This window comes from Marmota flaviventris, chromosome 2, assembly GCF_047511675.1.
Source record: "Marmota flaviventris isolate mMarFla1 chromosome 2, mMarFla1.hap1, whole genome shotgun sequence".
NCBI classification, from domain to species: Eukaryota; Metazoa; Chordata; class Mammalia; order Rodentia; family Sciuridae; genus Marmota; species Marmota flaviventris.
Genome location: NC_092499.1, coordinates 44938307 through 44952040, shown reverse-complemented (window position 1 = coordinate 44952040; position 13734 = coordinate 44938307). Strand labels below are relative to the sequence as shown.

Sequence of the window (13734 nt, the reverse complement as noted above, 5' to 3'; positions counted from 1 at the left end):
AGATACAAAGAGAAAAAGACAAATCACCCTATATAGGTGCATTACTCAAACACCAAATATAACCATATATTAACTGTACAAAAACTTCACATTTCTATTTGGAATAAAAATCTAAGTTTTTACTTTTACATTACTGGCTTAATTAAATAAAGTTAATTGACATGTTGATATGTTTAAAATTCCTTAACATTGTTTTTAGTTAAGTCTTCTAAAAATATTTCCACTTTGCCCCATTCTCTTTTATCACTTACTACCTTTTTGTGTAAATCTGAAGGATTATGAAGGTAATAACTGCTTTCATTACAATCCCAAACCTGAATCTATTTATGAGAGTCAGACATTAGTGGACAGGGCAAAGCAAAGTCTCCTAATTTCTATTTTATTCAAACCCCAAGGAATTGGAGTGTTGTTCCTCTGATTAAATTAATGTTTCTGAAACTGTATCATATCACTCCCTACCTCCACAGCATGGAATTTGCATTCTCTTGAGGCTGGTTCCTAACCTTCTATTACCCTGTTTTGCATTCTTCCCAAGAACCTATAGAAAGAAGGAAACCCTAGGCCTTCTCAACCTGGGAGAAGCCCAGCCATTTGTGACATTCTGGCTCCTCTGTTCTCTTTCCCTTTCCCCTTTCCTCCCCTAGAATTTGTTGAATTAGCCTGAGAAGGCTGAACCAGATCTTCTCTACCCACTGAGGCATGTACTTTCTCTTTACTGCCCATCTTTCTTCTCTGATGGCTACATCCTGTAAGTTATGTAAGTGTTAAGATCCAAGAATCTGTTTAGCCTTCTCTTTCAGGTCATTTAGGATGAACCTGGGTAGGTAAAATAATTTTCCTTGGGATTCCATATAACTGGCTAGAAATTAACATAGGAGTTTACAAACCTAATTGGATACAAACCTAACTTGTTTTGCTGGTCATTGACCTAAGCATGCATTTCCCTCAATGACCTGAGAGAAAGGAGAGAGTACATCAGAGGTAGAATTCACAGCACATGTTTTAGGGGCCCTAGGCCCAAAACTCTATCACTAGCCCTTTTGAGTAGCACCTCCAATTCATTTCCGCCAAGAGTCAAGCTTTTATAAGGGCTCTAGAAGCCACAGACATTTTCTAAATCTCTGAGCTTTAGATGAGTTGTTACAAAAGAACCTTTGTTCTACATGATGCATTGTACCTGGAGGAAAGACTTTATTCTAAAAAGAGAAAATTGCCCTTCCCTACCATGCCAGAATCCATTGTTTGCCACAAAGACAGCATCAGCTTCAACAGCAAATAATAACCACATGCATATACTCACAATCAGATCAGCTTGATGCTCAACCTGTGAGTCTTTAATTTATCTTTTGTAATCATTTAAAAAAATAATTTTATTCTTTATAACTGATTTCTATGGCATTATACTAACATCCCTTGTTTTCCCTACTTCTCTGTTCTAGTCCCAAAGGCCAGTTTTATTCGAGATAATTGGCATACAAAGTAAAATCAGAAAAGAACTGATTCTGTCCACATCTACCTTCAAGAATAATGGTTTCAACCCTGTTACTCTATTTTTCTTCCTGGATGTTTCCTCACTGGGGAATACAGAACTCAAGATGTACATGTCATAGCCTTTGTCAGCCTTCTGATCTGAGAGAATCTAAGCCCAAAATCAGCCTTACCTTTAGTTGAACTAGGTGCACATCCACATGCTTGCTGTCTGAGTCCTGCTGGACTGAATAGGTTAGGTCCCGGACCCTCTCTGAGGTCATCCGGAGCCAGGTCTCAATTTCAGGTAAATGGAGGACAATCTTCCAGTCAGCCCCTGTGTGGAGTGGAGGTGGCTTTTCATACTGCTGTTCAGAATCTAGGTCCTTTGTTGCCTCTTCTCCCTCACCCTGCTCCACAGTGGGTGTCATGTTGATGGCCATGGGTGAAGCATCAGTAGCCATAGGATCCAGGTCCTGTGACCTCAGAGGGGAAAGTGTCACGCTCATGGTTAACATGGAGAAGTCTAAACCTTACTTCTTTCCAAAACAGCTGAAAGGCAAGAGGAAAGAAAAAAGCAAGAGTCAGACGAGATTGCCAAATAAAGAAATGGTACTTCACAGAAGAAACAGGATTTCTAAATTAAGCCAGATTTCTAAATTAAGAAACCATTGCTCATAACAAAAACAGAAAGAAGTACTTTGATTTTCTACATGGTAGCCCCAAGACTCAGCATATAATAAGAACACAACATCACAGTGACATTGTCTACCTGAACATCCGTTCTCCCCTCATTCCTTAGTAACAAAACACTGATCTTTTAACTGTGAATATTTCGGCCTACAATTTAAAACTGCATTCCCTATCTCCTTTGCAGGCAGGTGTGTCCATGTGGCTAAGTTCTGCCCAATGAGCAGTAAGTAGAATTACTATATAGGAATTCTGGAACAGCTGCTTAAAGGGAGCTGACTCAATTAGGAGGGTCCCCCTTTCTACCCTTCTGCTTTGCCCTTTGATTCCAGCGGGTACTATGGACTTGATGGCTGGAGCTCCAGCTGCCAGCTCAGACCCAGAGACAATTTTGAGTATATCCAGTGGAAGATGATGGAGCACAGAAATAAGAACAAGGGTCCTATAGGAAAATAAGGAGCTACTAGGTACTATGACTTCAGTCTTCGACTTTTTTTACATGAGAGAGAAAAGCAAACTTCTATCTTAAGCCATGATTATTTGGGGCTTTCCTACTATGAGCATCTAAACTATTTTGATTATAACCAACATATTCAAGTACATGGATAACTAGAGAGGGAATATTTTCTCATTACCAAAAACATTGTGGTGACTTCAAATACTGTTAGATATTTGTTAGATAAATAGATATCATGAGAAATTCTAAGCTTTTACTTTTCTAAAAGTTATAAATGATGGATTATATTAATTAGCATTCAAAGTAGATTACATTAATATTTGGTTATATTGAATTTTTAGAGGTGCTGGAATTTCAAGAGTAATAAATTGCTCTAAAATGTATAACAGTAAAATATTAGTCAAATAGGTGAAAATAACAAATATAAGTGATAATAAAGTAAACTTTTTTTAGGGATATAGATATTTTTTTAGTCTAGGAGCAGCCTCTTCCTCTCAAGGAAACAGATTCCTCTTTTACAGGTTTTCTTCTGATCATACACATTGAAGTTACTTTATACCTTCATGCTTATAAAGATGAAAAGTGACTGACCAAAAGATCAGAGATTTAATGTGATTGTCAGAAAGTAGCTCGTATTTCTCTATATTCTTAATATTCACTTAGTAACAAAATAAAAATTATTTTTACCTACAAAAATGGTTGGGGGAGAGGGCAGAAATCAAGACAGCTCCAAATTTAACCAGGAACATGCAACTTTCCACACAGAAATGTGCACAGGGAATAAAAAAACATGTAGAACTGACAAAGGCCTTAAGAATAAGTCATTCCTATGACATACTATTTCAGAATCCTTTCAGCCCTACAGTGTAATCCCCATCCCTAATTTCTTGGGCATCTAACTTCTGAATTAAATGAGAAGGATATTTGCAGGTGAAGTTTTGAAAGCAAAATTATTTGCAAAAGCAAAATATAAGTCATAGAGTAGGTTTATCACGTTGGTGCCTGCTTTAGAGAAGGGCTTTAGGCTACTACTCAACAGCTTTCTCTCCCTGATTGCAAGAGGGAGAAATCCACACCCCAAATTTTTAACCATGTTTGTATTTAGTTTTTAAAATAATAATAATACTAGAGCTGGGGTTGTGGCTCAGTGACAGAGAGCTCACCTAGCATGTGTGAGGCCCTGGGTTCTATTCTCAGCACCACATAAAAATAAATAAATAAAATAAAGGTATTGTGTCCAACTACAACTAAAAAATAAATTTTTAAGAAATGATAATAATAATACTAAACTTAGCGATTTAAAAAACCCGATTAGAAGGTAACAAAATTTCACCAGGAATGACAAAATTCCATGAAGAGTAAGCTACTTTACCATTTCTTAATAAACCGTACTTCGGCTTCAGAAAGGCTCTTATTCTGATTTACCAAAACACCTTTAAATTATTAATTGATTCGCTGCCCTCTGTGGGGGTCAGTTTAGAATCACATCCTAGAGAGGGAATCTGATACACAAAGGTTAATAAAGGTTTCTAGTTCAAGGACGCAGAATGATTACAAATTAAGAACACATTCATATCCCAATGGTTCCCTCTCCTAAAAATTTAGATTCATTCAAGGAGATAACTAAATGCCAGGTTGGTATTCAATAAATTGCTCCAGCTATGCCCACATTGACCATTTGCCCCAACTCCTGCCCAAGAGCCCTGCATAACTGTGTCCTTGTGTTTCCTCTAAAATTCCTAGGTCAAGGCAGGGCCTTTTCTGGGATGCACATCCTACTCTAAACTAAAGAACATACCAAAGAATTAGTTCAGTGCAATTTATGACTCAACTTACAACGTCTTTATATCAGGCTATGTACCAAGTAAGCACAATGCAGTTTTTTGTAATTTAGAAAAAAAACTCCGTATTTCTGGACCTCAGTTTCCTGGTCTGTAAAATGAAAAAAAAAAAATTAAACTGGATGAACAGTAAGATTTCTCTGGCCTAAGAATACATGACTGCTTATAATTATTAATCCAGAGATTTCAAAGCTCTTGGAAGCTTCCTACCTAAACTGAGAGCTGTGTAGCTACTAAAGAATGACCCTCCATTTTACCAACACACACAAACAGCATCAACAGATTTGTTCTACTTAACGGAAGAAAAAAAAAAATTGTCATGATAAAATATTGTATAAATTACTATTTGTATATTAGGTGTTGCTGATTCTTCCCAAAGTAACAAACATGGGAGATTCTCCGCCATAGGAACTTGCTACTCCTTAGACTAACAATATAGATGTGGTTAGAGAGAGAGAAGAAACAGGATAAAATTATTAAATAAAAACTTGACATAAAAAATGCACATAAATTACAATTGAGAAAGGGGCAAGGAAACCTGAAATTCAAATTGCCAAAGCAAAATTTTCCTCCATGTGTAGTTTCAACCTGGATATGATATTTCCCCAAATAACTGCTCAGATTCTAAAGAAGGGAATTTTTATAATCCTGAGAAGTAAAGCAAATCAGTGTTTAACTCAAGTTTCATTTCAACTTTTGTCTATTACTTTCCTTCACATATACTTTCACAACTGAGAAAGAAATGCCTTAGGTGTCAAAATAGCCTAGCAAGCCTGAGAAAACAACATAAAATGGATTAATTATCCATTTTCTTTAGAAGGCATTTACTATAAATATTTAATTTTCAATTCTAACAGTTCACATTTAAATGTAGCACCCATGAATAACCATAGTCTACCTGATTTTCACAAAATCACATTTGATTTGAAATATAAATTTATAATTCAAGGAAAAATGCTTTAAATTTTGGAGATTATAGTAACAATCTTTGTGTATATTTTTTCTGCCCCTATCAGGAATATTCAAGCTTGCTTTCAAACCATCAAATTAATCATTCTATTTAAATACAAACAAATAGTAGGAAATTCAGCACAAGTCTATACTTTTAAATGCTGTTAAGTATTGTGCTCTTCTTTTACAAGTCATCTTATAAAGGAAAAGATTCCCTTCTAGTCATAGAGAAATTGAAAGAAAATAAGACCACTAGACAAAAACTTCTGATGATACAAAGGGAAGCATTAGGCCAAGTGCACAGAGGTACCTACCAAATTATAATTCTGACTCCAAGATGATGTTAGAGGAGTGACTGGCCAGCTTTTTGGAAACCAATGGCCTCCCATTCCCTCCTCCTTATCAAATGCTTATCTGTGGTCACCTTTCCAGCATTAAGAGATAATACCACCTTTATCCCAGCTATTGTTAAAAATAACATCCATCAAATCCTTTCCTGCCACAAATCTAGTGAAGAAGCAATATTTAAAGTGGAAAACCTGAAAGCATAACAATTTTAAAGCTTTTTTACTTCTTAGTTTGTGGAGGATATTTCCCACCTTACTCTATTAATCATCCTACCGCAACAGAAGAAAATACACTATGAATTGCTTAATAACAAGAACTTTTTCTGCTATCTCTTTGACATTAGCCAAGTTGAAAGCCTGACATTAGTAGAATTCATTTTGACTTGATGTATTTAAATCAGGATAGTGTTCTTTAACCAAATCAGAAGGGAAAAAATTCTAGCTACATAGTCATCAAAACTACCCATCTCTTTCTCCTTTCTCCTGTTAATTTTCTCTCCAAATGAAGAGGCACAGAAGTCAATATCTGAAGTCTATGCTACTCATTGTAAATGCTTTTGTCCCTAAGATCCCCTCAGGATTAAGCATCTGGCTACTCCTCTCCACCCTCTGGCTCTCTTCTTATGCCCAAACAAGATAAGGTTAGCATCAGGGCTGCTCCATGCCAATAGGCACCATTTCATATGCTCTCAGTGACCTAAATCTTTTGCTCTGAGAGGGCTGTTACACAGCTATTTGGAAGCTAATGTATAAGCTCCAGGACTGCAAGTATAGGCAGGCCTTTTGCAAACAAGTGATGATAACTGAGCTGAGAAAAAGAAGATGATTGCCAAAACAAGAATAACTACAGAAAAGAGTGTTTTGGTGGACTGAGCACATCCAGTCAGCTCAGAAGAACCATGACTGTAATCTAAAAAATAAATAAAATTAAAAATAAAAAAAGAATTTTAAAGCAGGATAAATAGTTAACATGACCAGCTGATAAAGCCAATCTGAACTAATTAGATTCAGGTTATTTATTTTCTCAAGAAGAAACCGTTTCTTCCAAGCAAGAACATCATCATGTGCACAGTGTGAGAGGAGGTCTTGCCATAATGTAAATCAACCTTAAGCCCAAATACTTAATATTTCTGGGTCCTGCTTACTCCTGAAAACACAAACAAGGAACTAATGCATAATTTTGGCCAAATTAACAGATTGGCTTTGCTACTTAGCACATTACAGAACAGAGGTAGAGGAAATTATGTTAGACATCATTATGTATCCTTATCCTCTCACCCCCTTCATGTTTTTCTTTTGTATTCTCATAACCACTCTTCAGAGAATCAATTAATAAACATTTTAGAAAGAAAAAAATTCCTCTGGATTGTTTCAATTTTTGTCTAAGGTTAGTTCTCATGGTTTGATTGCACTGAGGAAATATAAATTAATTCAAGAGGCATATTCTATATTTGAGTCCATAATACCAGAATTGGACTTTGTAAAGAAAACACAAAAACAAGTTTAATAAATTGCTTAATTAAATGTCCCTGCCTACCCAGATGAATGAGGATCTAATTCATCACCTAGTCTTAAATCTTGCTGTCTGCCTATCTCCCTGACTCTTATACAGTCAAGAAACTTTAGATGGCTTTAAAGTTCTTAAATAGGAAAGTAGAATAGTTGTTGCCAAATATAAAGTTAAATTTGAATTTAGAAAAGAAAGAGAGAGTGGCTTTTGTAAAATGTTCCTAAGGAAATTTCCACAATAGCTGTCCGATACCTCTTCCTTTGCCTTCTCCCTGTCACAACCCCACGTCCTCCAGCACTCACCTAGAAAAACAGTGAATTCACTACAGTAAGTCCTGATCAGTGTCACTTTCTAATCCTCCTGTAATAACAGGCCAGCCTGCAAGCAGATATCAGTAAGAAGAACTTCAAGCACGTAAAAGGGTGCAAGAAAGCTGTTAACAGGGAAGCCTGAACAGATTTCTACAATTTCTTTTGGTGTTATTCTCTCTCTTTCTCTCTCTCTCTCCCTCCCCCACCCTTCGATATTTCCTTTGTGTACAGCTCCATCCCCAGGCAGATGGCTGATTACATTCTGCTAATCACTTAGAGACCATGCACCCTCTCCAGGTTCTCCCTTCAATCATCAGATAATTCCCTTTCCCAGAGCATGGAATCTTCTGTCAGCCATACCACGCATCATAAATCATTTTCCTTCCTTGACTCCTCCTCCCACCCCTTTCCCTGATTATACAGATCATCTCTTGTGGCAAGGCTACCCAGATTGTCAAGGCTAGTCTTGGCGCTTTCCCTATTTTCTTTCTTCCACTACTAAAATCAGTTCCAGTCACACAAAGATTCATTTGGCTACTTCAGGCAGTCAGCCACATGGATGCCCCTGGTCATCAACCATGTGGACATGAATGCAATGAACATTAATGAGTGTTTATCTCCCTCACATCTCACCTTTAAGCATTAGGCATCCGCTTTTCTATTGTTCAAGAAAATGTCCTGAGAAGGACTGGATTTGTAAAGTACTAATATGTAATCTGTACCATTGTTACTTTTATCAACGCTATTAATTCAAAGAACATGAGATAATTACTTCAAATCAAATATCTTTACTGAGAATGAACTAAACTCAAAGCATTATAATGAATCCTATAACACCCCCCCCCCCTGTCTGTGCATGCACACACACACATTCACTAATATCTACTGCACAGGCAGGCTGTAGTCAATATATGGGAGGCAAGATCAAAACCAAGTGAGGCCCCAGTAGAATGGTATTAATTGTGGGTGGAGGAAAGATAAGTGGGAACATCTAGAGAAGGGAAAATTTGAAATAGGTTTGTAAAAATGAGTCTGATTTCAATAGGCAGAGATAGAAGGAAGATGATAAAGGAATTCTAGGAGAGGAAATACATGAACAAAGAAACCTCAACATCATAAAGTTGGGGAAATTAGCAAATGCTTGTGTTGAGAACACTGGGAACTTGATGCTGCCCAGAAATAGATAAATCTAGAAGGTAAGTCACACCACATTATAAGAGAGTTTTGAATGCTATGATATGGAGTTTGGAATAAATCCAAGGGAAGCAGGAATTCTAAAACGACTGTTTAGAGAAAGAAATCAGATTACCGTTGTATTCTAGAATGAAACAGAATAGTAGACACATGCAGTCTTATTTATCAAGAAAATAAAATGAGAAATCAGAATTGAGAGGATCAACATTCCCTTTTCTAGACAAAGACTTCATTAACATGAAATGTTGCCTTAAAAATCTTTCTATCCCAGAGAGTGAGAGATTGAGAGACAAAGACTGAGAGAGACAGAAAGAGAAGTTACAAGTCTGACTTTTAGATCAGAGTGATAAAGGAGTTCTCTGCTATGTCCTACCTACTCCATTAAATATAAATAAAATTCTCCATTTTTAGTTCTCCATTAACCCTACTCACAATCCTAGCTTCATAATTTGAAGTGGAAAATTTTTAAGGATTATTTTATACAATGCTTTTTTTGGTCTAAAATGACTTTTTTACATTAATTTTAAAGTAATACATATTAATTCAAACATTGTAAAAATAGATAACAGTGAAGATAAAAGATCCCTATCTCCATATTCTTACCCCTAGTCAACAAGTGATAAGAGGCTATTTTGTTTTTCTTTTGTGTTCTCCATATGTGACATTGAAAGGAAATAAGTTCTAAAAGAAGAGCCATCTTTAAATATTCTGAAGCCTAAATTAATTAGTTATCTCTATTAATGCAGCAATATTGCAGTATTTGATAACACAGAATTATTGCCCAGGTATTAATAAGTATAATACAAAAAGTTGCTACAGAAAATAAATTGAGAGAGTGATGGCAACTTCTGGGTAGAGATAGTCAACTGAATACACACATGTAGTTTTGCTTCCTCCAACTGAATACACACATGTAGTTTTGCTTCCTCCAAAAATCCCTCTAATACTACTTAAAAGGCTTTTCTAGTAAGCATAAACACTCAAGAATAGGAGGCAAATAATATTTTAGAAGCCAGAAATTTGATGAACAAGTGATAAATGACTTAGTTAACTTTCGAAAAGTAAATCCTAAGCCAGCAATTAGGGGACAAAGAACCAATCTGATTTTTACTTCAAAATCCCTAAATTATTTTGGAATTCATGGAACCAGATATATCTGGAAGGAGGAGGCATGAAAGAATTAACTTTCCTAAAAGGAAATATGGACTTTGTCCTACCTCCTGGGTGGTAACCTCTTTAGAAGTTAGAAATTTCTGACTGATAGGAATATCTTTGCTGTTTGTGGTGGGCTCTCTAGATCACACCTCAAAATTTATGCTAATGAGCTGACTCAGGAATGAGGGCAAGCCAGATAGAAAGCCCAACCATGTGATTAAAGTTTGGGGTCTTTGGGAAACTGTGTAAACAATGATCCAATCAATTGTGCCTATGTAATTAAGCCCCCACCCCCAAAAAACTATGGACACTGAAGCTCAATTGACAACACTCCACATGTTATATCACATGTTAATGACAGAAAATAATGCATCCCTGAAAGTTGGAAGCTTAGTACCCAGTCCCAGATTCTGGGAAATGGGCTTTGGGATAGAGGTTAGAGACATACAAAACACCACAAATTAGAGTGTACTGAATCTCTCAACAGCAACATTGGAAATCTGAAGACAATTGTTTTGCTTAAGAAGGAAAAGAATTCTAGTCTATATCTCTATAGATGCTTCTCCAAAGAAGATATACAAAAGGCCAAGTACATGAAAAATGTTCAATCTTATTATTCACCAGGGAAATGCAAATCAAAATCACAATGAGATATCCACTCACCCCAATTGTAGTAGTTGTCATCACAAAGACAAAAAATAACAAATGCTGATGAGGATCTGGAGAAAGGGGAACACTCATACACCGCTGGTGGGAATGTAAATTAGTATAGTCATTATGGAAAATAGTAGGAAGATTCCTCAAGAAACTAAAAATACAACTATCACATGATCCAGCAATTCAACTACTGGATATATACCCAAAGACAATGAAATCACTATACCAAAAAGATACCTTCACTACCATGTTCATTGCAGTACTCTTCACAATAGCTAAAATATGGAATCAACCTAGATGCCATTCAATGAATGAATTTATCAATAAAATGTGTATATGCCATACACAATGGAATATTATTCAATCGTAAAAAGAATGAGATCCTATCATTTGCAGACATGTGAATAATATAGGAGGTCATTATGTCAAGTGAAATAAGCCAGACACAGAAAGACAAATACCACATGTTTCTACTCATTTGTGGAAACTAATATATCAATCTCATGGAAGAATGAAATGGAATAGTGTCACTAGAGATTGAGAAGGGCAGAAATAAAATATGGTAACCATTGGTTGAAATAATCTATGATATACTTTATAACTAGAAGAGTATGAAATTCCTAACTCATAAAATTGATTAGTGTTTGAAAGATGGAAATGCTTACTGCCTTGATCTGATTACTATACACTGTAAACATATTGAATTATCGTAACATATTCCATAAAAATGGACAAATATTAAGTCTCAAAGCTATAAATTACACTTACATATTTTTAATAATATAAACACTAGATGTTGCTATATCCCAAATCACTACATAATTTTTACAAAGACAGGCAGGAAGTCAAGAAAGGCAAACCAAGCATCAAAAAAAGAAAAAAATCTAGACTAGAACAGCAAGAATAATGTAAATTAATAAATAATCAATGTGACGGTAGAATAAATTAGGGGGGTTTCAAGACTTGAGCCCTGGGGCACTTAATCACTCTCCACCTTCCACTCCCACCACCACCACCCTTTTTTAAAATTTTGAGATAAGGTCTTACTGTGTTGTTTAGGGCCTTGCTAAATTGCTGAGGCTATCCTTGAACTTGCTATCCTCCTGTTTTAGCCTCCTGCATTTTGGGGATTAAAACAAGTATGAGCAATCCTGCCTGGCTGGAATATTTTTAAAACACACACACACATATACACAAACACACACACACACATCAACTTCTGCCTACTTTTAAGAGACATCGGAGGCTACATTCTGTGAAAATGAAGGAGTAAACCAAGAAAAAGAAAATCACAGGAATTCTAGCCCCCAAGCATGATGAGGAAGGGAAATTCCAGGATGGCAGCTATGCACCAGGGAAGCCAGGCTTCCTGTCCCTACTAGACCAGGTCAGAAGGCTCATGGTAAGACTGCTTCAAGCAGATAACGCTGAGAGAAAACCTGATGTAAACAAATGTCCTAGAAGAAATTTATGCAACTGGTAGAAAATCAGGGGTCAAATTGGAGATGAATTCATAGAAAACCAAATAAATAATAATAAACTCTAGCAACAAAAGTTTGTACAAAAATAGAAAAATTGGTTCTTCTCAGTAGGCTCTACAAATCATCTGTTTATAATTTTTCAACTAATACATAACAATCATAATATTATGATACAGTTATTGCTCTGTGCGGTTTAGCTATAAATTACACTTACATATTCTTAATAATTTAAACACTAAACGTTGCTATATCCCAAATCACTACATAATTTTACAAGAATAATGAGAGATAGGAATTTTTTGTGTGTACTCAAGCAAGTGCATATGTGCCCCTACAAGAGAATAACAGAGCCAGGCATGGGACATATCTGTAATCCCAGCTGCTCAGGAGGCTGAGGAAGGAAGATTGCAAGTACAAGGCCAGCCTTGGCTGTGGAAAGCCATCCGCGAACTGTGCATGAACTAAAACAATGTTGGTACCATAAGGCAGGGAACACTGGTAATGGGAACTCCCAGCAGCAACACCTGGTTTATGTGGCTTCCTACCTAGCTCCATCACTAGCTCAGCACAGCATGGGAGATGGGGTGACCCATTGGAGCCACACAGCCTTTTGAAGATGGGTGTGGCTTGCCAAAATGTCAATCAACTTGTTTAGTGCAAGACCCCAGCCACACTGAGAAGCAAGTACCCAAGACTCCTCCCACTGAAACCTTATCCCTGCCTTTGATGTACTTCTCCTTAAATAATTGGGGCCCCTTTTCAGTGTTCAACTCCCATCAGGACTGGAAAACCCATCAGACACTCCCTTTCTATCCAATTTCTGGCTCTGTCTTTAATTCTCACTAATTATTTCAAACTTTTTTATTTCTCAGGCAGTTCATACCTTCTGAGCAGGAACCTACCCTGGCAGTATTCTTATCACCCTGCAATACTTGGCAACTTACCAAGACCCTGTCTCAAAATAAAAAGGGCTGGGAATGTAACTCAGTAGTAAAAGCACCCCTGGGTTCAATTCCCAGTACCAGAAAAGAGAGGGAGAGGGATAAAGAGAGAAAGAGAAATAGGGTAGGGTAACAAGCTAAATAAATTCCCATCTTTCATAGGGAAAATTCAAAAGATAAAACTATGGAAAAAATACAGCATGCTTGGGAAATAGTCCTACCATCCTATTGTTTCAGGATGGAGGTACTCACCAAAAATGTCAGCCAAAAGATGACACCAGATTGCCTCTGGAGCATGGGGGGGAAAAGGGCTGGAAATGGAAAAGAAAAGGGCTATTGTTTGTCTCAAGGAACTGAAGTACTACTCACCTCTTAACTATTTGTCTGCAAGCATAAAACTCAAAAATATCTAGATTAAACAATGAAAGCTTTTTTATTATAGAACACAGTTTTAACATTCTTGAGTGTCACTGAGTGTTTCTATATGGGACATGGAATATAGGAAACATTATTTCTCAAACTTGTTTGACTCTGAAAATAATAATTATATATATTTGCCTTTTGCTTTCTGATAGAGAATGTCACAAGACTGGGTAGGGTACAACTTAAGTGATGCTAAATTTAACATGCTAAGTTCAAATTTGTGCCTATGTACTCCTAAAACATTTTTCTTTTTCTTTTCATTTTTGGTATCAGGGATTGATCGTAGGGGCTCTAAACCAATGTCTCCAG

The 13734-nt window shown here is 36.5% G+C and overlaps 1 protein-coding gene across 3 annotated transcripts in view; it reads right to left on the bottom strand.

Annotated features, from left to right (window-relative positions):
• Positions 1 to 13734, bottom strand: part of Akap6 (A-kinase anchoring protein 6) — a 578346-nt gene that overhangs the window by 463266 nt on the left and 101346 nt on the right. For all 3 annotated transcript variants that reach the window (XR_011706597.1, XM_027929539.2, XM_071607828.1), the window contains exon 2: positions 1662 to 2019. Coding sequence is in view for 2 of the 3 variants with exons in the window: in XM_027929539.2 (XP_027785340.2) it covers positions 1662 to 1985 (324 nt within the window). In the remaining variant the exon portion in view is untranslated. The remainder of the gene's footprint in view (positions 1 to 1661; positions 2020 to 13734) is intronic.